The sequence below is a fragment of the Scyliorhinus torazame genome, chromosome 14 (assembly GCF_047496885.1).
Source record: "Scyliorhinus torazame isolate Kashiwa2021f chromosome 14, sScyTor2.1, whole genome shotgun sequence".
In the NCBI taxonomy this organism is placed as follows: domain Eukaryota; kingdom Metazoa; phylum Chordata; class Chondrichthyes; order Carcharhiniformes; family Scyliorhinidae; genus Scyliorhinus; species Scyliorhinus torazame.
Window position 1 is genome coordinate 40,109,791 of NC_092720.1, and position 26,056 is coordinate 40,135,846.

At 48.5% G+C, this 26,056-nt stretch overlaps 1 protein-coding gene across 4 annotated transcripts in view; it reads right to left on the reverse strand.

Annotated features, from left to right (window-relative positions):
* Nucleotides 1-26,056, reverse strand: part of nyap2a (neuronal tyrosine-phosphorylated phosphoinositide-3-kinase adaptor 2a) — a 221,966-nt gene that overhangs the window by 128,015 nt on the left and 67,895 nt on the right. For all 4 annotated transcript variants that reach the window (XM_072473998.1, XM_072473999.1, XM_072474000.1 and 1 more), the window contains exon 3: nt 2,075-2,610. In XM_072473998.1, coding sequence (XP_072330099.1) covers nt 2,075-2,610 — 536 coding nt within the window. The remainder of the gene's footprint in view (nt 1-2,074; nt 2,611-26,056) is intronic.

The window sequence follows — 26,056 nt, forward strand, 5'->3', positions numbered from 1 at the left end:
AAGGCACAGGAAGAGTTTGAGCAAGTGTCTTAGCCCCAAACCACTTCAGATGAGAATGCTGAGGAACCATTGGATGAAGATCCGTCACTGTGTTCACTTGCACCCTCTATCAGCACAGATAAATGCACCTCTGTGGGTTGTAGTTCTAGAGTAGGCTCTGGGTCACAACCTGATGATCACCTCGTGTCCACAGCAAGCAGAGGTGGCTGAGGTCTCTGGTGCTCAAAGGATTCCTGGAGACCAGACCCTTGCAGAGTCCGGGTCCAACTGCAACGACAGTGCCTAAATTCTATTGCCATTGCACTGGGATCATAGAGGCTTGTAGTGTCAGAGTGCATCTGCACAGCAGCTGTGGACATTGATTCCTGCATCCTGCAGCCATCCTGACAAGAATCAGATGGCAATTAAGACTATATGCACCACAGCACAAAAACTTAATGGATTTTCACCTGAGTGTGCACCATTAAACAACGAGACAAGCTCATTCAGTGGGCATTAGACCCTCGAGTCCAGCACTCAGCTCAGCCATGCTCTCCATGATTTGAACAGGACAGTTAGAAGGTACCCCTTCAACTGGCCAAGATTTGCTGTGCTGAACCCCTCCAAGACACCCGGAGACCCCTAATTCTCCTTCCTCCTATCCCTATGCAGACTCACCCAGTCACCCCGGGAATCCTCATCCATGAGGATGTTCCTGTCCTCCTTTCCTTTTTTGTTGATGGCCCTGAGCCCTTGTTGACCTGGCCCCTCTCCTTCTTGAGGCCACATGCACCCTGACTCTCTGGGACCAACCCTCCCACCCCCACCACCACCTCTGCCATGAGACCATCCCCATGATCTAATAGCTACAGAATTACAGAATACAGATGCCTCCCCTACCCATTTCTGTCCATCTGCCTCACAATACAATAACTCTAACCCCAGGACCAAATTCCTTAGGTGACTGACCATGCCCGGCACACCATACTGTGCATGACCATCACTGCCTCGAGAGGCCTTCCCCCGACCAAGGCAAGGGCCAAGACATGTGTGAGCTCTCTAACATGCCTGCACAGCCCCAGGACAATCTCTTCAATGTGTCCCCGACGGCGTGCCCTCCACTCCAGGACAGCCCTTCAATATGCCCTTGACAGAATGGCCTCAGCCCCAGAACAGCACTTCAATGTGATCCTGACAGCACGGACACAGTCCCAGGGTAACCCCTTCAATATTCCTCTGATTCAGTGCTGCCTGGCACTCCTACAAGCAGGTTCTATGGGTCATACATTCCTGAGTCAACTCACATTGCCCAATATCTACTTATACCGTAGCCTAAACTAGGGGCTATATCAAGACTTCACCCTTGACAAGTCAAGTGGATGGCATGAACTTGCACGTAGCAGCAAATGCCTGTATTCTTTTGAGGGGTGGGAGCGGTGAAACTTGGGTAAGACAAGGTTAATGACAAATCAAGAAGCTGATTTAACTTGGAGTAGAGTTTGTGAGTGAAGAAATGTAACAATTCAAGACCCTTTTTAAACATTGCTTTCTATAACAGCAGAAAACAGTAAAAATCACATCACGCTATCCCAAATAGCAAATTGTTTTTAAATTTATGTTTTGTTTCTTCGTGAGCCAACTTTCATCAGGAAATTGGGGCAGCATGGTAGCACAGTGGTTAGCACTGTTCCTTCACAGCTCCAGGGTCCCAGGTTCGATTTCCGGCTTGGGTCACTGTCTGTGCGGAGTCTGCACGTTCTCCCCATGTCTGCAGGGGTTTCCTCCCACAGTCCAAAGATGTGCAGGTTAGGTGGATTGGCCATGTTAAATTACCCTTAAGTGTCCAAAAAAGGTTGGGTGGGGTTACTGGGTTACGGAAATAGGGTGGAGGTGTGGGCTTAAGTGGGTTGCTTTTTGCAGGGGCCGGTGCAGACTCGCTGTGCCAAATGGCCTCCTTCTATGATTCGATGATTCTAAAAACCTACCTGAGATGTAAAACAAGCTGCTGATTGACCATCACATGTTTCACACTGTTGCAAAAAGCCCAAACTGTACCCATAACATTTTAATAATTTGGTGTGTGCGGTTCGCTCACCTGCATTTTTGTCATGCTCTTTCACTGTGGTTCCAGTTGCCACCGGAGTCCCTCCTATTCCAGCGGTTGCTGGTATTCCTCCTGATCCTGGTATCCCTTCTGTTCCTGATGTCCCGGCCGCTTCTGGTGCCCCACCTGTTCCTGATGCCCATCCTGCTCCGACTGGCGTCCCCGATGTTCCTGATGCCCATCCTGCAATGCATGGCGTCCCTGCTGTTCCTGATGCCCATCCTGCTCCGACTGGTGTCCCTCCTGTTCCTGACGTTGCTGTGAACCCAACATTCACCGTTTCTGCTGAAATACTCAGCTTTGTGCTTGGGTCTCGCTTGGGTTTTGGAGGTGGCTGTCTGCGTGCACAGGCATGGCTTTCATCATCGCCACCCCCCACAGAATGAAGCGACTGCGACCTTACTGAAAAGCCACTGGCACAAGGGTGTGGCAGGCGGTCTTGCGGAGCAGGCAGTGTCATGAATCCCATCCGAAAGTGTTTCCCCATGCAAGTGCTTTCACTTCCTTTCCCAACCTCTCCTCCTAACCTGGAAGAAAAACAACAGGAGACGGTTACACCACAAAAGATGAATTTCTGCTCCATCTTTTTCAGCCTTTGGTAATGAAAAGCAATGTTATCATTCCCTGTTATGTGAAGAATTCTTTTGTCACTTAGTGTCATCGAGTCCGACAGCAAAGAACTTAAACCCATCGCGCCTGCGCTGGCCAAAAACAACTACCTAACTGGGCTGCACAGTGAGCAGTGGTCAGCATTACTTTTGCACCCATTTTGGTTCAGGTGCTGTCCGCCTTCTATAGGGTCCACCATCTCCAAAAACAGTCCCAATGTCCCAGAAATCTAAAGCCCTCCCTCCTGCTCCAATTCTCCAGTCACACATTCGTTTAGACCAACCTCATATTTCCATATTCACGAGCACGTAGCGCCGGACATAATTCAGAGATTACTACCTTCTGGGTCCTGTTTTTTAATCTACATTCTAGCTCTCTAAATTCTTCTTCTTGGACTTCATCCCTTTTTCTGCCTATAACTTTGGTACCAATGTGGACCGCGATATCTGTCTGTTTGTTATCGCTTTCCAATATGATTTTATTTCGAGACCAGGTGGTACACGGGTGTTAATCATATCAGAACATTAGAACTTCAAAATAGGAATGAGAAAGGTTTATTTATCCCATCTAGCCCATTCTGTAGACTACATAGATGGTCAGGGTGACCTCAGACTATGTTCATCTTCCTTGCCAATGATACCCAAATTCCGAGAATTAATTTAAAAAATCACGCTTTGTAACAGTGCTTGAGATGCTGTTTCAGAGACAGTTAGAATTAATCACCATATGAATTACACTTCTTGTGTGTAGCACCTTGAACTTTGAATATTGATACTTGGGGGCACCAGTGATTGCCAAAAACCTGCTGCCTACCATGTTTGTTGGTACCAACATGTTGTGTATTGTGTCATAAAACATGACATGCGCAAATGAAACTAAGCAAACTAACCAATCTTTGGGGCATTATTTTTCAACAAGTTTGTGGAAGTGATTAGGATCATTATACAATCATAAAAGTGGTTAGCACTGTTCCCTCACAGTGTCAGGGACCCAGGTTCGATTCCGGCCTTGGGTCACTGTCTGTGTGGAGTTTGCACATTCTCCCTGTGTCTGTGTGGGTTTCCTCTGGGTGCTTTGGTCTCCTCCCCCAGTCCAAAGATATGCAGGATAGGTGGATTGGCCATACTAAATTGCCCCTTAGTGTCCAAGGATGGGCAGGTTAGATGGATTGGCCACAATCAATGCATGGGGTTACGGGGATAGGGCGGGGGAACGGGCCTCAGTGGAGTGGTCTTTCGGAGGGTCAGTGCAGACTCGATAGGCCAAATGGCCTCCTTCTGCACTGTAGGGATTCTGTGAAAATAAACAACTGCTGATAGAAGATGGATGACCCATGGATCGATGTAAAAGCATATCAGGAACAGAAATGAAGAAGCTGAATCTGGACAGGAGCTCATTCAAACCAATGCCCTCGGGCATGGATTGGTGCGAGTTGTATGGAGGCTCTTTGCTATCTGGTGAACACTAAAATTCCCAGAAGGAATTTGAAATGTCGATGTATTGTTAGGTGTATGTGTGTGTGTTTGTGTGTTTCGATGTAAGTGGAGATGCATTTAGCAATTCAAACTGATTGCACACCCCTTCCAAAATCTGATGATTGTCCTTCCATTCAATTCAAAAGCAAGGACAACCTGAGAGGTCCCTTGTGCATGCGAAGCTCCCCACCAGACTTTACTTCCTGGGCGACACCCAGCTTAACGCTGAGACAGTAACGGTGAAAATCTAACTTCAAATGCATTGCCAACAGCAATTTCTCTGCTTATATCTTCCAGACAGAATGTAACAGCAATAAATTATGTTTGTGAGAGTGTAGAAAAGTAAATCACCCACAGGAGGCTGATAAATCATCTCACACGTAGTGCAGTTTTTCTGTTCCATAGTGCGTGTTATTAGTTTGTGCTCTCGATGTGACTACAATTCATCACCTAATTATAGTCCATTTTACAAATAGCCTCTGCCTAAACATGTCCAGCATAACTATCAGAATATTTAAAGAACCTAAACTTGGCCATTCCGATCACAAGATGGCCATATATTACTCTCCTTGTGCTAAAATGGATCACAGCTTGAGACCACGATCACTTTAAAAAGCTGTGTTCTTCTAAACCGTAAATAGGAATGTGAAGATTTATGTTATGTAACAGAGGTTGATTTCACAGCTGTATGATTATGCCAACTTCGACTTTGTGTCCGACCCTGTCCCTCAGTTGTAAGGCTTCAGTAATTGTAAAGTACCTGAAGGCTAAACTCAGGGATGGGAGAGCAGCAAAGCTTCCTGAAAGCTCAATGTCAACAAAACGAAGGAGATTGTCATCGACTTCAGGAAGCGTAGTGGAGAACATGCCCCTGTCTACATCAATGGGAACGAAGTAGAAAGGGTCGAGAGCTTCAAGCTTTTAGGTGTCCAGATCACCAACAACCTGTCCTGGTCCCCCCATGCCGACACTATAGTTAAGAAAGCCCACCAACGACTCTACTTTCTCAGAAGACTAAGGAAATTTGGCATGTCAGCTGTGACTCTCACCAACGTTTACAGATGCAGCATTGAAAGCATTCTTTCTGATTGTATCACAGCTTGGTATGGATCCTGCTCTGCCAAAGACCGCAGGAAACTACAAAAGGTCGTGAATTTAGCTCAATCCATCACGCAAACCAGCCTCCCATCCATTGACTCTATCTATAATTCCCGCTGCCTCGGAAAGGCAGCCAGCGTAATTAAGGACCCCACGCACCCTGGACATACTCTCTTCCACCTTCTTCCGTCAGGAAAAAGATACCAACGTTTAAGGTCACGTACCAACCAACTCAAGAACAGCTTCTTCCCTGCTGCCATCAGACTTTTGAATGGACCTACCTCATATTAAGTTGATCTTTTCTCTACACCTTGCTATAACTGTAACATTACATTCTGCAGTCTCTCCTTCCTTCCCTATGTAGGGTATGCGTTGCCTGTATAGCAGGCAGGATACAATACTTTTCACTGTATACTAATACATGTGACAATAATAAATCCAATCAAATCAAACTGGTCTCAAATGTGAGTACCTTCATCATGTGTCAGGCTGGGATTGTTTATAAATCCTTCAGCTGCTAATAAAAGGGGGACCATTCAAATGATAGAGCACTATAGTTTTATGGTCGAAAGCAAATTCAACATTTTTAATGGACTAGAATTGGAAATGGAAAACAAACAACACATTTCAAGGGGTGCAGCCTTCATCATCGAAGTCAATAGCGAAACTGGCAGTGTGCACTCTCGTGGTTAATGCTGGGTTTTAAGAAGGTTGAAGGTTGTAGAACAGAATTTGAGTTGAATTATTAATGTCAGTGGCATTAATGTTTTAAAAATCTCAAAATGTATTGCCTTTCACAATATCTGACAAAGGCATGAGATTAAACGGGAGCAGATCCCCCCCCCGCCCCCCCAAAATCTCCTTGCACTGCTACCCTTACAAATGCAACATAACGTCGTGGAGAGCTAATTAAATGGATACATTTAAATTCCTACCTCTTGCAACTATCACATGAAAAAGCTGATCAATCAAAAGACATAGGGCAAGAACGCCACAGGCGAAGGCGCAGGCAATTTTCCTCAATGATGAGAGACGCATTTATTGATGAGAGACACATGGTTGATGGAGTGTTTAACTGCCTTAATGCAATGAGTATTTACTCATTTATTTAATTTCTGCACACAATCACCGCTGAAAGAAACAAGTTGCATGCATATAGCACCCAATCATGTCTCGCAGGACATGGCAAAGTGTTTCACATCAAATAAATTACTTTTGCAGTGCAGTTACTGCTGCTATGTTGTGTTGATGGAATACTCTCCATTTGCCTGGATGAGTGCAGCTCTAACACTCAAAAAGCCTGGCACCATCCAGGGCAAAGTTTCCTGGCATCCCGTCCACCACCTTAAACAAGGCTTCCTTCCACCACCGGTGCACTGTGCCTAGTGCGTACCTCTACAAGATGTACCGCAACAACTCGCCACCACAGGACCTTCCAGTCACGTGACCTTTGCCACGGAAATGAATGCACGAGGGATACAGTATATATTTCTGGTGAAATATTAATGATAATTTTCCTGATCGTTTTTACAGCAGATTAATGTATCTGTACACCGTTTGTGCTGGTGGAGGTGGTCTAGGGGAAGACATTTCTGCCTGTTAAGAAGTACACAAAGAGGGATTTCCGGTTTTGTATTCACACCAAGTTGTACTTTAAAATTAGTTTTATGCGCCCACTCCATGGTTAAGTGTGTTGCTAATAATTAATCGGTTTACAATGGCATTTGAATGGGTTAGGCATCCGTCGTGTTTTAGATTCTTGAAAATGGGATGCAGCTATTCCGTAATCTGCAGAAACAGCAGGATCTGCAAATCCTATTGACATGAGCCGTGGTTTTGCAGCTTTCCTTCCTGTCTTCAACCTGGCACTTACTTTCAGTACAATATGGGCATCGCTGCAGATACACGATCAAACACCTGTTGAAGGCCCAGGCCTTGGCATCAGTGTGAGCCTTGATCCTATCTTTAGCATTGTTCCGCTCCTTTAACTCCCCTTGCTGCTTCTGATGGCTTTACTGCACTGCTCAGATTGTCCACCCCTGTGCTGGCAGGCTCCCTTTCACAGGAGCAATTCCCCACCATGTAGTGAAGAGGGTTGGTGTAAGGATAGATCCAAAAGGCCCCGCCTGTACATCTGTTGCTATCCACAGTTCGCGGGACACTGGCATCAGTACTAGGAAAGTGGAGGCTGTGTCATCGAGAAGGCCTGCACCTGAACCATGCTGGGACCAGTATTCTTGCAAACCGCATAGCTCGGAAAGTATAGAGGGTTTTAAACTAAATAGGAGGGGGTGGAGCTGAGGGTGGGGTTGGGGTAGCGGGGATGTTCTGTAGAGGGGATACATAGGCTTACAACGCAAAAAGATGGCACCATTGCAAGGCAGCTATTTAAATAATGATACCCAGGGTGTGGCAGGAAAGGACAAAGTACACACATATTTAAAAAAGCAGCAAATAGGTCAAAGGATGAAAAATGGTAAAAAGGGAAAATCATTTGCTCTGTACATATGTGCACATGGTGCTCAGCACAAAATAAATGAATTAACGGCACAAATTGAGGTTAGTACGTATGATCTTATTGGCATTACAGAGATGTGTTTACAACGAGATCAAAGCTGAGAACCAAACATTCAAGGTGATGGGATTTTCTTAAGGACAGGCAGGAAGGAAAGGATGGTGGGGTAGAACATAGAACATAGAACATAGAACGATACAGCGCAGTACAGGCCCTTCGGCCCACGATGTTGCACCGAAACAAAAGCCATCTAACCTACACTATGCCATTATCATCCATATGCTTATCCAATAAACTTTTAAATGCCCTCAATGTTGGTGAGTTCACTACTGTTGCAGGTAGGGCTTTCCACGGCCTCACCACTCTTTGCGTAAAGAACCTACCTCTGACCTCTGTCCTATATCTATTACCCCTCAGTTTCAAGCTATGTCCCCTCGTGCCAGCCATTTCCATCCGCGGGAGAAGGCTCTCACTGTCCACCCTATCTAACCCCCTGATCATTTTGTATGCCTCTATTAAGTCTCCTCTTAACCTTCTTCTCTCCAACGAAAACAACCTCAAGTCCATCAGCCTTTCCTCATAAGATTTTCCCTCCATACCAGGCAACATCCTGGTAAATCTCCTCTGCACCCGCTCCAAATCCTCCACATCCTTCCTATAATGCGGTGACCAGAACTGTACGCAATACTCCAAATGCGATTGTTAGTAAGAGATGGAACAAGTACAATAGCAAGAAATGATCTCTGATTTGAAGATGCAGAATCCACTTGGGTGGTGGTAAGAAATACCAGGGGAAGAAGATATTGGTGGGAGTGGCTATACTGTAGGATGGAGAATAAATCAGGAGATAATGAGGGCAAGTAAAAATGGCAGTACTTTAATCATGAATGACTTTAATCTTCATGTGGATTTCCAAAAAATGTTCAATAAGGTAGCGCTCAAAAGACTACTTAATAAGATAAGATCCCTTGTTGTTGGGGTAGTATACTGTCTTGGATAGAATTATCAAATCCTCACAGTGCAGGAGGAGGCTATTTGGCCCAGTGGGTTTGCACCAACCCTTGGAAAGAGCCTCCATCACATTTGCATAACCCACTAACGACACCTAACCTTTTGTACACTAAGGGGCAATTTAGCACGGCCAATTCACCTAACCTGCTCATCTTTGGACTGTGGAAGGAAACCGGAACACCCAAGGAAACCCACGCAGACACGGGGAGGAAGTGCAAACTCCACACAGACAGTCACTCGAGGATGGAATTGAACTCAGGCTCCTGATGCTGTGAAGCAGCAGTGCTAACCACTGTGCCACCATGCCCCCCCCCGCCCCCCCCCCATGGATTGGTAACTGATAGAAGACAGAGAGTCGGGTTAAGAGGGGCATTTTCAAGATGGCAACCTGTAAGTAGTGGAGTGCCGTAAGGGTCAGTGCTGGGTTGCAGTTATTTACAATGGGCGGGATCGGATGGGAGAATCGCTGGGGGGGGGGATGCGAGGGGGGGGGGGCGAGAATCGGCACCAGTGTCACCGGTGCATGGTCAGTGCGGCGCTGGTTGTGGGCGGCTCAACGCGGCCCTCCCCGGCGATTCTCCCCGCGCGATGGGCCGAGTGCCCGCAGAGTTCGGCCGAGTCCCACCGCCGTCGTTCTCATGTGGTCCTACCTGGCGGGCCCTCGCCGTCCTGGCTGCGGGGGGGCGGCGTGGTGCGGGGCGGGGGGGGATCTGACTCCGGGAAGGCCTCCATGGTGGACTGACCTGCGATCGGGGCCTACTGATCGGCAGGCGGGCTTATCCCGGTGGGGGCCGCGCCGGGCCCCTGTAGCGTCGGGGCCGGCGCGGAGACGGCAACCCACGCACATGTGCAAACTCACGCCGGCCCTGGCGTGCATGCGTGAACTCGCACTGGCCGTGCTCGCGCCCATATCGGCAGCTGGAGCTGCGTGAAGCGCTCCAGTGTCGTGCTGGCCCCCTGTGCGGTGCAGGATCGCTGCTCCTAGAGGCCAGATGACGCCGTCGTAAAACGCTCCGGCGTTTACGACGGCGTCAACACATAGCCCCAGGATAGGAGAATCCTGCCCAATATCTTTGAACAACTTGGACGAGGGAAGTGAATGCAACTATTTCCAAGTTTGTGGATGACACAAAAATAGGTGGGAAGGCAATTGGTGAGGATGACAAAGAATCTGCAGAGGGATACAGACAGATTAAGTGAGTGGGCAAAAAAAACTTGGCAGATGGAAAATAATGTAGGAAAAAGTGAAATTATGCACTTTGATGGGAAGAACAAAGGAGTTGAAAATTATTTAAATGGAGAAAGCAGCAACGCAGAGGGATTTGGGGGTCATTGTGTGTAAATCACAAAAAGCTAACATGCAAGTTCAGCAGGTAATTGGGAAGGCAAATGGAATGTTGCTAGTTATTTCAAAGGGAATGGAGTATGAAAATAGGGAATTTTGCTAAAACTGTACAAGGCACTAGTTAGACCACACAGGAATAATGTGAACCATTTTGGTCCTTATCTAAGGAAAGATATACTGGCATTGAAGGAATCCAGAGAAGGTTCACTAGGTTGATCCTGGATATGGAGGCATTTCCTTACGAGACGAGGTTAAGTAGATTGGGCCTGTACTCATTGGCATCTAGAAAGTTGAGGGGTGACTTTATTAAGAAATATAGGGGCGGAATTCTCTGATAATGGGGCTGTGTCTCCACACCCGCGAGAAAACGGACACGAATCACTCTGGATTTTCGTGGAGAAAGTCCACAATGATTTTCCGTTTTGAAGGCCCCGGATGCACCTCGCAGCTCCGGCTGCCGATACAGGGCCCTGCACTTCCGGCCACGGGTCCACACCTGCGGTGGCGGCCTCGTGCAACTTGGCGGGCCAACACCGCGGACCGGCCCTGACAATATAGGCCCCCCCCAGATCGCGCGCACCCGCCGAACGGTGGCCCCCGATCGCGAGCTTGGCCATCCTGGATGACCCCCCCCCCCCAGGTGACGGATCCCCCCGGCCCCCACCAGGGTTGCCGCGGACTGGGTCCGCAGTCGCCACTCCAAGCTCCCTCCGGGTGGAACCATGAGTGAACCACGCCGACGGGAACTCGACGGGAACGGGCAGTTGTCGGCGGAAAATGGCTATGGGGGCCTCTTACAATGTTCCCCGACCAGCGCAGCGTCGACCGTGTGTGCGTGACTGTCAGCGATTCTCCGGTCCCTGGAGAATCGCGGGAAGGCGTCGGACCCGATCGCGGGCCTGACGCCACATTCTCCGCGCCCGTGGCCGCGCCGAGCGCGATTTCTACTCTGAGGCTCGGAGAATCCCACCCAGGATCCTCAGAGGGCTCGACAGGGTAGATGCTGGGAGGTTGTTTCCCCTTGTGGGAAAGTCTAGGACCACAGGCATAATCTCAGTGTAAGGGGTCACTCATTTAAGACAGAGATGAGGAGAAATGTCTTCTCTCAGAGGGTAGTGAATCTGTGCAATTCATTATTGCAGAAGGCTGTAGAGGCTGGGTCAGTAAGTATGTTCAAAGCTGAGATAGACAGATGTTTAATCATTAAAATGGTTATGGGGATAAGGGAGGAAAGTGGAGTTGAGGATTATATCAGATCAGTCATGATCTTGATGGGCTGAATGGTAACAATGGGTCATAGCTTCCTACATGCCATTGCTGTGCTTATAGTTCATATTATTGCTGCACCATAGATCTCTTGGTTGCATGCACTATGATGGATGACCACATGGAGTCACTATAGAGCATTAACAGGCCTGCAGCTCCTATGATGTCATTGTTCAGCACATGCACTACAGCAGATGGCCACATGGAGTCACTCTCCAGCACCCAGCAGATCTGTGCACCACATGGTCTCACAATGCAGCACATGCTGTTATACTTTCTGTAGGCAATGCCATTTTAAAGCTGCTGACTCGGAAGCTAGTTAATCTTTTACACTTTGACAGGCATCTTTCTTTGAAATGAAAGCATTCATTTGTACTTAACATCTCCCCCAAGTAAACCAGTGCTGTCAAAGCCTCTAGTAAATGGTAAGTGTGTGCCGACCTCAACTCTGCTAACATTGACTTCCAGTGGAACAGTACTGAGCAGAGAACTCCCTACTGTCAATAGTATTTCAGGTTCAAAAAGAGTCATCTATATTTAAATGTGCTTGGACAATTCCTATTGGGTTTTATTGTTTCAGTTCTAATTAGGTGCTATTAAAAAAAAAGAAGTACTTTATTCCAAACGTGTGTAAAGCAGCAACAAGTAAAATACATACTCTAAAAATCACAGCCCACAGTTTGTACAATTGTTCCCCTTTCATCCCCCCCCCCCCCCCCCACCTCCTCCGCTCCTCCGCTTCACCATGACAATGTTTCTGTTGTGATGGCAGAACAGGCTAGTCAGATATGTTCATTTTATCCTCAGTTTAGCAGTCATTTACCTTCTTAAACAGGAGTGACCCCTCCAGAACCATACAACCTACCCCCACCGCAACAGCTATTATGCTTTTGGTACTTTGGTGAAACAAGCTATTTACAAGCTAAACCTGCCTGCCAGTGTTTGTGAGGGAGGGAGCGGAATTGCTTCCACAGGACCCAGCATCAGCTTCTCGTGGCTGGCGGATTCGCGGTAGCCACCAAAATTATTTTTTTGTTTTAATTAACGGAAGGAGTCATTGGGGTTGGAATTGATTATTGGGCAATTGGTTGCTTTTCACCTGGGCCATTGAAGTTTAAATGCACATCCTCCTGTCAGTGTAACACGGTACACCACACATTGTGTTCCTGTTGGCCATCATTGTGTTAAGCATCATCGGCAGGAAATCATGTCACTTGCACCAATATGGCTGCCAGGGTGAAGGTGCACTTCACAATGTCGCTTTATGCATAAAATCACTGCAACTACTGGAGTGCGTCAGGCAGTTGTGGAACAGCTGCCTGCCTGATTTTTCCTCTCCTGATTCCAAGAAAATCTCAAGAGAAAATTCTGCCCCAGGAATTCCATAAGGTTCCACAATGAGCAATCTGTCCCTGCTGAGTAAACAATAACTGCGTACAGTTACTACAAGAGGTCCTTACCCTGCTAAATAAACAATAATCCCACAGTTACATAATGAATAATTCTTATCCTGCGAAATACACAATGCATATTCAAAATCTGCCAGATGAATAATAATCGCATATTGTTACTGCGAGGGACCCTTATTCTGCTGAATAAACTTTCTTGCTTAGACTTGGTTCCTCTGCTCCCTTGCGGGACAATGAGCAGCAAGAATCTACCACCAGCCTCGGTCCATCGCAATCTCTTTCACTCCAGCTCAGTTGGTGCCCTGCTCTTGAAGGTCCAACTTAAATGCACCCCACCAGGTCCTTTTTGGCCTGATGGTGTCCATTCTACAGCTGGTGGTGATGAAATGAAGTTACTGTGAAAAGCCCCTAGTCGCCACATTCCGGCGCCTGTTCGGGGAGGCTGTTACGGGAATCGAACCGTGCTGCTGGCCTGCCTTGGTCAGATTTCAAAGCCAGCAATTTAGCCCTGTGCTAAACAGCCCCATGCAAGTGCGTGCATCAGGGAGATGAAATAGGTGTGTGGCCGGTGTCAGTCGTTTCTCTGTTACAATGCCCCACGGACGACCCTGACCGGTCCTCTATAGCACTTCCTCATTGATGCCGCTGCCTCTCAATGTGATGCCCAGGATCTTACTATAGGCAGTGCAGGTGAAAACCATCTAAATTATGAGACGTCCCAGGCTTAACATTATCCCAGGTATAATGTTAATTATGCTTAACATCCCAGGCCCAAAACACTCATTCCAGGTTAAGCAGCGTTTCACTTGCACCTCTTTCAATCTGGTCTATTGCATTCGCTGCTCCCAATGTGGTCTCCTCTATATCGGATAGACCAAACGCAGACTGGGTGATCGCTTTGCTGAGCACCTTCGGTCTGTGTGCATTCAGGACCCTGACCTCCCTGTGTCTTGCCATTTTAACACAAGACCCTGCTCCCATGCCCACATGTCTGTTCTTGGCCTGCTGCAATGTTCCAGTGAAGCTCAACCCAAACTGGAGGAACAACATCTCATCTTCCGGTGAGGCACGCTACAGCCTTCCAGCCTGAACATCGACTTCAACAACTTGAGATGATTAGCTCTACCCCACCTCGACCCCTTTGTTTTCATCCCATTTCATTTTAACTGTCTTGTACCATTTCTTTCTTTATATATAAATCCCCCCATCTTATTCCCCTTTCCTTACCTTTTCTCCTCTTTGCTTCCCCCTTCCCTTCTCCCCACATCTACATCTGTCACAGTTTACCCTCTGATGTTAGTTTCTCTGCTGTTTGGCTTTTGTTCTCTCTGGGGACTGCCATTAGCACTCTTTCATGATTTCTGTGGCTATTAGCACCCCGTTTCCCTGGGTTTCTGTGTCTATGACTCATCTTTCATTCTCTCTCCACCGTATAAATATTTCCCACTTTCTCTGTCTTATAACTTTGACAAAGGGTTATCTGGACTTGAAACGTTAGCTCTTTTCTCTCCCTACAGATGTTGCCGGACCTGCTGAGATTTTCCAGCATTTTCTCTTTGGTTTCAGATTCCAGCATCTGCAGTAATTTGCTTTTATTTAAATTGTGAGACACCTTTGCTGTTCTTTTCCACGTTTTGCTTACAGTTAGTATTACAACGGATATGTAGCGGGTGAGGAGGGGGATTCTGTGCTGCCACCAGCCAGTAACGGGAATCCCGATGGCACGGTGAATTAGACAGGAGGCTGTGGTGATATGCATCACTGTAAATACACAAGGGGTTAATGTAAATACACTACAACTATGTAAACACTAGAGGGAGCACCAGAAACATCATGACATGCAGATATACAACTAATGAACACATAGAATAGGGCACAACCAATGGGCAGTCAAGACACCCAGAGGTGACACTACCACAAGGGGGCAACCCATATATAAGGACAGGGCACACATGCTCTGTCTCTTTCCACAGGCGATACTTAGAGAGTAGGACAGGGGCAGATCAGAAGCATCACACCCACCACGTGGCTTAGAGCAGACTGGTTAGTTAGACTGAGTTACTATAGCAAGATTAGCAGGAGAGTCGAACTCATAGAAAACTGTGCTAATGGTTCAATAAATCACAGTGAAATTACTTCAAAGTCTGGAGTATCTTTTGGTCGAAGCTGCATCGAGTTGCAGCCTGTGTTATCCAAGAGTACACAACACAACAGAGGCAAAACAACGGGTTTCATGCTGGGCTTCAAACCCGTGGTGACTCTCCCGGCCCATCACAGTGGCCCAGGCGAGGTTCCTCCCCACTCGCGGCAGGAACATGCAAATAGCTCATTGTACTTCATTTTAATGTATGTATCGGGCAGGGAGCCCCCTTCACTGGCCTCCTGGGACTCTCCGGCAACTCCCCCAGCCGGAGTGCCGCTAGTGGGTGAGTATCCTCTGTACACTTGCCTCCAGGGTACCGAGGGGGGGGGGGGGATCCTTCTTGGGAGGTGGGGTCAGGGAGAGGCTGGTACTGTGCTGGAGAGGCTCAGGCTGGGGTCTACCTGGGATGGGGGTTATTTGGCTGGCCTTCCCTTCTGCAGCCTTTAAACTGTCTATCAGCATGACAGGACCAGGCACTGCTATTTCCCGGAAACTCTTTAGAACAAAGAGACAGCCTCTTAAAGTAAAACTGCGGTTAAAAAAACAGCTGTTCTTCGGAGTTAATCGACCACCCTTGGAGGCAAGTGTAGGGAGGTAGGGAGAGTGCAAGGTGCCAGGTTGGCAATGACAAGAGATGAGGCTTGAAGTGCAGGGGCACAATGCTTCACAGCTCTAGGGTCCCAGGTTCAATTCCCGGCTTGGGTCACTGTCTGTGCGGAGTTTGCACTTTCTCGCCGTGTCTGTGTGGGTTTCCTCCGGGTGCTCCGGTTTCCTCCCACAGTCCAAAGATGTGCAGGTTAGGTGGATTGTCCAGGCTAAATTGCCTTTAGTGTCCAACAAAAGGTTTGTTGGGATTACTGGGATAGAGTGGATGTGGTGCAGACCCGATGGGTCGAATGACCTCCTTCTGCTCTGTAAATTCGATGATTCTATGATAAGTGGGGGACTGGGGGAGTTGCTGATGCTGGTGGTGTAGGGGCGCTGAGTGGGTGGGGTGGGGGGGGTCCTTGCCAGTGATCTGGGGGTGGCAGGCTGTGTGTGTGTGTGGGGGGGGGAGGGGGGGGGTGCGGGGGAAATTGAGGCAAGGTGGGCTAAGGTTGGGGGGCTTGCCAGCGATCCGCGGGGTGCTGCTACGATATTCTGAGATCGGGGCGCCCTTAGGCCCTGCCCCCTCAGGTCCAGCAAAACTCCAATCCTCTTTTAAAAATTTATATGTGCCGTGGAATGGCAGGAAAAGCCCGATCCCATGAAAAACATTTTCTAAGTGCCATGGGATGGCATCCCAGCATAACTCCTCATGCGGTTTTCCCGCTGGCAGCGGCACTTAGTCTCCAAATGGGAGAACCATGCCCGTACAGTCAAAGCCTTATGGTTGTATTGATGGTGCGGGACATCCAGACCTTGTCGACCCAATGGAAGCCTGATGCTGCTTTGCTGATTCTTCTGTGGATGTCGATCCTTACAACACCTTCCCCGGAGATGTTGCTTTCCTCAGTCGGGGAGGCGCTCGACGCCCTCGATGTTCTGTTGCCAGATGGTGATGGGAGGGCCTTATTGCAGTCGAGTCTTCACACAGCTGATGCGTAAACCAACCTTGGCACCGCCAGTCTCAAGGCCGAATGTCCTGAAATCCAAGGTCCGCCAATCAGCGGTGTTGCCACATGGTGCCACGTAGTACCAAGGTCTGCGCCAACCATTGCCTCTCATGACAAAACAATAACCAAGAAGAAAAGCTGTGTTGAGATTATGCAGCCTTGCTGCCGTACTCCTAAAATGATGTTGAAGGAGTCACTGGTGCCTGTGTTGGTCTTAATGTGACAGCTGAGGTTATGGTATAAGGCTTTGATGATGATAACATTCTGCTCTGGGATACTGTACCATCTTGTGACGTACTGGACTGACTGCGGATGGATTCTGCTGAAATCCTTCTTGAAATCAATGAAGTTGAAGTGGCTTCGGAACGTCTCGTCTCTGCTCCATGATGGTCCTGAACATAGGGCAGCACAGTGGTTAGCACAGTTGCTTCACAGCGCCAGGGTCCCAGGTTCGATTCCCGGCTTGGGTCACTGTCTGTGCGGGGTCTGCACGTTCTCCCCGTGTGTGCGTGGGTTTCCTCCGGGTGCTCCGGTTTCCTCCCACAGTTCAAAGATGTGCAGGTTAGGTGGATTGGCCATGCAAATTTGCCCTTAGTGTTAAGGTTAGGTAGGGTTATGGGGATAGGGTGGAGGTGTGGCCTTAGGTGGGATGCTCTTTCCAAAGTCCGGTGCAGACCTGATGGGCTGAATGGCACTGTAAATTCTATGATTCTATGATAAAAGGGCTCGCAGCATGATAAATAAACATGTTCAGTAAACATTAGCTATAAAAAAAATGTAAAAACTTAATTTACTGGGCAATTTGATATTTCATCCAACTGCTCAGTCACCCCTTGCTGTGGTAATGATATATACAATGCCAGCACATCCAGTTATACTACCTGAAGTCAATGTCCAGGCTTCAGATTGCCCTTGCTAACTCGCAAAGCCCAATAAAGGTCAAAATAGAGTTTCAAAAGATTAACACTGAGGATGTTGGTCCATAATGCACGGCATCTGTTTTAGATGGAAAAGAAACATTCAGCTAATTAACTTTTCTGATTATAGGGGTCTTCATGCACTGACAGTGAGAATGATTACACAGGGATTCATTACACCGGACTGTCATTACAGGGGATCTTGTTACAATGGACTGTGGTAATGGAAGAGTAAAAATCATGAGCAGCAAAACTCCCTCCCTTGCAGGAAGCTAATTATTATGAAGGTACCAAGAGGACAATGGATTGGATTTGGGTTTATTGTCACGTGTACTGAGGTGCAGTGAAAAGTATTGTTCTGCATCCAGTCCAGACAGATCGTTCCACCCATGAAAAAACATAGGACACACGATAAATACACAATGTAAATACATAGACACAGGCATCGGGTGAGTATACGGAGTGCAGTACTGCTCAGTACAGAAGATATGTGGAGAGATCAGTTCAGTCCATAAAAGGTTCATTCAGGAGTCTGGTATCAGTGGGGAAGAAGCTGTTTTTGAAACTGTTGGTGCGTATTCTCAGACTTTTGTATCCCCTGCCAATGGAAGAGGTTGGAAGAGAGAATAACTCGGGTGGGAGGGGTCTTTGATTATGCTGCCCGCTTTCCCAAGGCAGCGGGAGGTGTAGACAGAGTCAATGGGTGGAAGGCGGGTTCGCATGATGGACTGGGCTGTGTTCACAACTCTGTGTAGTTACTTACAGTCTTGGGCTGAGCAGTTGTCATACCAGGCTGTGATGCAGCCGGATAGGATGCTTTCTATGGTGCATCTGTAAAAATTGGTAAGAATCAATATGGACATGCTGAATTTCCTTAGCTTCCTGAGGACGTAAAAGCGCTGTTGAGCTTTCTTGGTGTCGAACTGGGTGGACCAGGATAGTTTGTTGGGGATGTGCTCTCCTAGGAATTTGAAGCTGTTAACCATCTCCATCGCAGCACCATTGATGCAGACAGGGGTGTGTACGATACTTCGCTTCCTGAAGTCGATGACCAGCTCCTTAGTCTTGCTAACGTTGAGGGAGGGATTGTTGTCATTACACCACTCCACTAGGCTCTCTATCTCCCGCCTGTATTCTGACTCATCATTGTTCGAGATCCGGCCCACAATGGTCGAGTCATCGGCAAACTTGTAGATGGAGTTGGAGCCAAATTTTGCCACGCAGTCGTGTGTGTACAGGGAGTAGAGTACGGGGCTACGTACGCAGCCTTGCAGGCCCCAGTATTGAGGATTATCGTGGAGAAGGTGTTGCTGTTTATCGTTACTGATTGTGGTCTATGGGTCAGGAAGTCGAGAATCCAGTTACAGAGGGAGGAGCCACGTCCTAGGTTTTGGAGTTTTGATATGAGCTTGGCTGAGATTATGGTGTTGAAGGCAGAGCTGTAGTCAATGAATAGGAGTCTGACGTGGAAGTCGAGATCTCCAGGGATGAGTGTAGGGCCAGCGAGATAGCTTCTGCTGTGGACCGGTTGTGGCGGTATGCGAATTGCAGTGGATCAAGGCATTCTGGGAATATGGAGTTGATGTGTCGCATGACCAACCTCTCGGAGCGCTTCATAATGATAGATGTCAAGGCCACCGCCGGACAGTAGTCATTCAGGCACTTTGCCTGGTTCTTCTTTGGCACTGGTATGATGGTGGTCTTCTTGAAGCAGGTAGGAACCTTGGAATGGAGTAGGGAGAGGTTGAAGATATCCGCAAACACACCTGCCTATTGGTCCATGCAGGATCTGAGTGCATGACCAGGGGTTCCGTCAGGATCCGTTTCTTTCAGGAAGGCCGATCTGACTTTTGAAGCTGTGATGGTAGATATGGGTGTGTCTGAGGCTGCTGGGGAAGTTGACAACTTTTGTTGGTTTCTTGCTCGAAACGAGCATAGAATGCATTGAGTTCATCAGGGAGGGATGCATTGTTGCCGGAGATTCTACTCGGCTTTTCTTTGTAGCCCGTTATGATGTTTATGTCTTGCCACAACCGATGAGAGTCTGTGTTGTTAGTTTGTGACTCTAGCTTGGTCTGGTATTGTCTCTTGGCATCCCTGATGGGTTTGCAGAGGCCATACCTGGATTTCCTGTGTAGGTCAGGGTCGCCTGGTTGAATGCCTCGGACTTAGGTAGGGAGTGGATCTCCCGGTTAAACCATGGTTTCCGATTGGGGAACACATGTCCTACCTTCTTTGGCATGCAGTCTTCTACACACTGACTAATGAAGTCTGTGACAGTGGTGGCACACACGTTTAGGTTGGCCACTGAGTTCTTGAATATAGACCAGTCCACTGACTCCAAGCGGTCGCGTAGGAGTTCTTCTGTTGCCTCGGACCAGCATTGCACAACCTTCTTAGCTGAATTCTCCTCCTTAGGTTTCTGCTTGTATGCTGGGAGATGGAGCACTTGTCCGATTTTCCGAATTGTGGTCGGGAGGTGCCCTTGATGTTTGTGTAGCAGTGGTCAAGTATGTTGACGCACCTGAAGTGACAGGACATGTGTTGATGGAATTTTAGCAGAACTCTCGAGGTTGGTCTGGTTGAAGTCCCCAGCCACGATGAACAAGGCCTCTGGGTATTCTGTTTCATTGTTATTTATAACGGTGTATGATTCATTAAGCTCTGCCAAAATTGTGTTTCCTTTTCAGATAGTAAAATGCCAAAATTTGTTCAATTCACTGCAAACGCAGGCATCCCAAGATGTTTGACAGGAGCATTATCAAAACAAAATGTGATACACGAGCCACTTCAAGAAATATGAGGGTAGGTGTCAAAAGCTGTCAGGGGTACAGTTGGGTGATGTTATGGAAGCAGAAATAGGAGGTTTTAAGTGATGACAGGATATGTATTGTTTGCAAACAGTTTGGTTCAGCCTTAGGTAGTGGCCAGTGAGGGGGGTGGAGTCAGTGGCTGGAGAACAGGGTTTGTGATAGGGGGGGCCATCTGGAGGCCCATGTTGATTGAAAGTTAGGCCTTCAGTGGGGCAGGCAGCTAGCTGGTCACTGACTGCCTCAGAAACAGGCAAGTCCAAGCGGGAACTGGGGGTGGGGGGTTGATCCAAAGTGAGATCTGTGCAGGAGTAGGGGGGGATTGGGAAATGGGAGAATAGCACCCGAGGGGACGGAACCGTTAACCTAGGGCCCACAGGAGGAAGGTTGGTCATATGAACATAGATCTGCCAAATCAATTAACTAATACATCCCTATTTTTCTGGGATCACAAATTAGTGGCTGTGTAGCTTAATAATCACCTATTACTATCTGTTACCTCATACAACATAGTTTAACCTTTTATTTACGTTCCTTGTGATTTCATGTCCAACAAAAAGATATTGCTGAACACATCCAGTCAGTTGATTTGTAATGAAAGCTAATGACATTATCGTGTCAAAAGCCCAGGTTTGCTCCAGAGGACAGCCAGATGTCAGAATATGCAAAATACAAGAATTTATTTTGAAAGCACGTGGGCGTTTGCTAAGCTGTATGCATTGCAATTCACAAACTATTATCTGCTACATTTGTGACTAATCTTCATCAATGGTAGTCTCAATTGTATTAACCAAATCATCTCTAATTTAGCATTAATCCCGCAGAACAGGAAAGTCAAATGCATCCAAAGGTGGAAATATATAATGCCCTGAGAGAAATTATTAACTGGGCACGGGCTTTGTGAAATCTTTTGACAGACATGTTTTGATTTGAGGGGGAGAAGAACCATCCATCATTTTGTCTCAGTCATGTCATAAACAAATAGCACAATGCAGATTTTTATCATGATTTATGTTCCTATTTTGTATATGTGGTGAACCACATATGGCTACGTAAGGCTGTTGTATATATGTTCTACTGTTCTATTAATATTGTTATCTCGACTGTTGTATATACTTATTGTTATTGCTGTTCTGTTATTTGTTGTTGCTGTTGTACTGTTGGAATGTTATTATTGGTGCTGCTGTTGGCTCCGCCTGTGGCTCCGCCCAGCGGTGGAGGTATAAAGCCTGTTGACCTGGGTCAGCCCTGCCGTGCGGGAGGAGCTACAGGTCGGCACATATTTAGCTTATTAAAGCATCGGTTCACTGCTTCTCAGCGTCCCGTCTGAATTGATGTCTATCAGTAAATTGGTATGTTGCATGTTGTCAAAGATTCTTCCATCACTAAAATGCATGAATATTTATAGTATATACCTCACCTCTGTCCAACCCAACCCCCGCACTTCTGCCTTAACCCTTCTCCACCCTCCCAGAGCCATGATAGGGTCCCCCTAGTCCTCATTTTTCACTCCACCAGCCTCCGCATTTAAAGGGCCATCGTCCGCCATTTCTGCCGGCTCCAGCATGATATCCCCGTGGAACACATCTTCCCCTCACCGCCCCCCAGCACCATTCCATAGGGACCGGTCCCTTCGTGGCGCCCTGGTCCACACCTCTATCACCGGTGTAACAACTGGCCCTTTACCACCTCCCTCCTCACCATCCAAGAACCCAAACACCCCCTTCAAGGCGAAGCAGCGAATCACTTGCACTTTGGTCGACTGCATTCGTTGCTCACACTGCGGTCCCTTTTACATTGAGGAGACTAAACGCAGCCTGGGTGTCCGTCTTGCGGAATACCTTCGCTCAGCCCTCAAGCATGACCCTGATCTGCTTATCACTTGCCATTTAAATTCACCATCCTGCTCTCATACATCTGTCCTTGGCCTGTTGCAAGGTTTCAGTGAAGCAGAATACAAACTGGAGGATCAACACTTCATCATTTTCCGATTCGGCACTTTACAGCCTTCTGGACTTAACATTGAGTTCAGCAACTGCCGACCATCAACGCTGTCCTCTATCGTGCTAAATCTTTTTTTCCCAACACTCCTCCTCCCACTGGGGCAGACTGTAGCTTTCTCTTATGTTTTTTCTTTCAGAGAGCACTGACCCTCATTCTGCTGTTAACACATTCTGCTATCGAACCTTTAGGCCTCATTAGCTCTTCCTGAGGGGGGCAGGGGCGGGGGGGGGGGGGGGGGGGGGGGGGTGGGGGGGGATTTACCAGCCCCGGTTTCAGCAGGCATTTAAGCTAGTGGTAGCAGAGAATCTAACGTAAGGCCCCAAACAGTTTTTACACAGAATTTCCTGTCAGATTTCCAGCATCTGCCGTATTTTGCTTGCATTTTTACAGTACCTCAATGTGCCAGAATGTCTTAATGCTGACAAGTTACTTTACCATTGTTATGTATGCAAATGTGGCACTCATTTGTACCAGCAACGGTACGAGTAACCAATTAAACACCGTCACATGTTTGTAGTGACTGAACTTTAAGTCATGGGGCGGGATTCTCCGACACCCCACCCCCGACGGGTTGGAGAATCGCCGGGGGGGCGGTGTGAATCCCGCCCCCGCCGGCTGCCGGATTCTCCGGAGCCGGGGTTTTGGCGGGGGTGGGAATTGCGGCGCGCCCGTCGGCGGCTGCTGGCAGCGCCCCCCCCCGGCGATTCTCCGGCCCGCGATGGGCCGAATGGCTGCCCGTTTTCGGCGGGTCCCGCCAGCTTAAATCACAACAGGTCCTTACCAGGGGGACCTGGCTCTGCCGGCGGTCTGTAGAGTCCTCGGGGGGGTGGGGGCGCGGAAGGGCGCGGGGGGGATCTAGCCCCAGGGAGTGCCCCCACGGTGGCCTGGCCCGTGAGATCGGGGCACACCGATCCGCGGGCGGGTCTGTGCCGTGGGGCACTCTTTCCCTCTGCACCGGCTGCTGTCAACCTCCGCCATCGCCAGTGCGGAGAAGAACCCCCTTGCGCATGCGCTGGGATGACGCCAGCACACGCTGGCGCTCCCGCGCATGCGCCAAATCGCACTGGTCGGCGGAGGCCCTTTGGTGCCGGTTGGCGTGGCGCCAAACACTCAGGCGCCGGCCTAGCCCCTGAAGGTGCAGAGGATTGGTCCGCCGGAGTGGACCGCCTCCCGCCTTTTCGCGGAGAATCCCGCCCATGGATTTTTCCTGTTCATGTGAACCATCAAAAATGGATGGACAGTACCTCCCAGTGCTCATGGTGGAGTGGCTAACAAGTTCACATGGATAGAAGATTGGCGAGCTAACAGAAAACCATAATTTCCCTTGAACCACCTTCTTGAACCACTGTATGTATTGTAGGAATACCCACAGTGATGTTAGGAAGGAATAGAGACATACTTCCAAGTCAGGATGATGGGTGGCTTAGAGGATGTTGTGTATTCATGTTTGTTTCTAGTTGGAACAAGGTCACTCTAAGAGTCTATCACAATCCCGGACCAGACCCCAATATTTCCTAGGATACTGGACAGAAACCCAAATCACTTTTTTTTGTAATTTGTAAAACTGTGAGGAAATGATATTTTGCTCCAGGAGTGATTCCTCACACAAATGGGAATCTCGTATTTTAAAACAAACTTTAATGTTCACACAATATTAAACTGTCTTTAACAGCACAGATATATAGCTTACAATTACCAGTTAAACAATGGTTAACAATTCAATGAAACATTCCTAACTACTACCTCTATATATCCAATCAAACAAAACCCATCAAAGGTCAAAGCCCACTTTTAAATAAAGTTAGCAACACAGGATCACTTGCCTATCTTTGGAGATAAGAGGGGACGATACTCCGAGCCCCGTGCCAGGCTGGAGATTCGCCGCAACCATGCCACGACGCCCCGACGACGGCGCGCGATTCTCCGAAGTGCGGAGAATCGGCGCCAATTTCGCCGGCGCGTTTGGCGCGGCCCCGGCCACGGACCGCTGCAATCGGCGAGGCCACTGATTCTCTGGTCCGGATGGGCCGAGCGGCCGCGCGGATCCAACAGAGTCCCGCCGGTGCCATTCAACCCCAACCCTGGTCGCTGCCGGCGGGAACACTGCGCGAACGGTCTGGGGGGGGTGCTGTGTGTGTGGGGGGGGGGGTTCTCCTTCACTGGGGGGGTGGGGGGGCCTCCGGTGGGGTCTGGCCTGCGATCAGGGCCCACCGATTGGCGGGCTGGCCTCTCCCCCCCCGGCCCTACTTTCTGGCACGGCCGGCCCCTGAACACCGACGCCATGTTGGTCAGGACCGGCGTGGTAAAGAAGTCCCCCGCACATGCGCAGGTTGGAGAGGCGCCCATTTGCCGCCGGGAAAGGAGGCTGGAGTGGTGTGAACCGCTCCCGCGCCGTGCTGGCCCCCTATGGGGCCAGAATCGGTCGTACCTGGGCCCGGTTCGCGCTGTTGTGAAACGCGATGGCATTCACGATAGCGCGAACACTTGGGCTCCATATTGGAGAATTGCCCCCAAGATCTTTTGAGAGACTAATTGAAGAGAGAGAGAGAAATCCTGTCAAGAAACAGCCTGCAGATTCTTGTCTGTGTCAGACTACTGCTCAACCTGACAGCCTTTTGCAGGAGCTGTTGTTTTGCTCACAATTTCCAGTGAACTAACTCCAAATTGACTACCACAGACCTGGGCCCAACATCATCTTTATCCCACTCAAATATCATGACCTAATTACTTAAGTTTAAACACAATGAACGGGATTCTTCAATTCACGTCTAATTTGGGATCCGCGCATGCGCAGTTGCGCTGTCGCCTACAAGGACATGCGTAGTGGTGCCGGTGCCAACGCACGCATGCACAGTGGCCTCCTTCAACGCACTGGCCCTGATGCAACATGGCGCAGGGCTACAGAGACTGGCGCGTAGGAAAGGAGGCCCCCAGCCACAGAGGCCGGCCCGCCGACCGGTGGGTCTTGATCGCGGGCCAGGCCACATCGGAGGCCCCCCTCGAATTTCGGACCCCCCCCCCACTCACAGGCCGCCACTTGACCCTTACAAGCCGAGGTCCCGTCGCCCAGAGCAGGTTAGAATGCCGCCGGCGGGACTCGGCTCTTTTCCTATGGTCGCTCGGCCCATCCGGACCAGAGAATCGGCGGGCCGGCTGTGTAGAGCGGCCCGTGACCACACCGCACCAACCACGCCGGCGCCAATGGTGCCGATTCTCCGCACTGCAGAGAACCGTGTGCTGGCACGGAGCGGCGTCGCCCGTTCGCAGGGATTCTCCGGCCCGGCGCAGGGCTTGATGAATCCCGCCCAATGTCTCCAATTATCTACTCCACAGAAATTGTAACAGTCACTCAATAGGCCTCTCCTTTTAAACACAAGCATGGTTTGAGATAACAATTATCTCACTTTTATGACATCCTAATTGCACCTCTGCAGCCACAGAGTCTGTCTTTCTTTTAAACCCGAATTTAAAAAAATATATCAGTGCAGCAGATATGTACATGTCCTGCCCCACAATACTACACCAAATACAAATAATACAATATATATATACCAATTTCTTAAATTCACACTTCCCTCTTTAAAAAATGAACTAGTAATATGAAAAAATGGCTTCATTTTTAAAAGCTTTTTAACTTTAAACATTACTCATTATTAAACACCATTAAAATACATATCATATTCTATTGATGGACGCAAATTTAAACATGCGTATAGTCCATTTCAATCTTTCTTTCCAACTTCAAATGTTCTATTCTTCGCACATTTCAAAGAGCA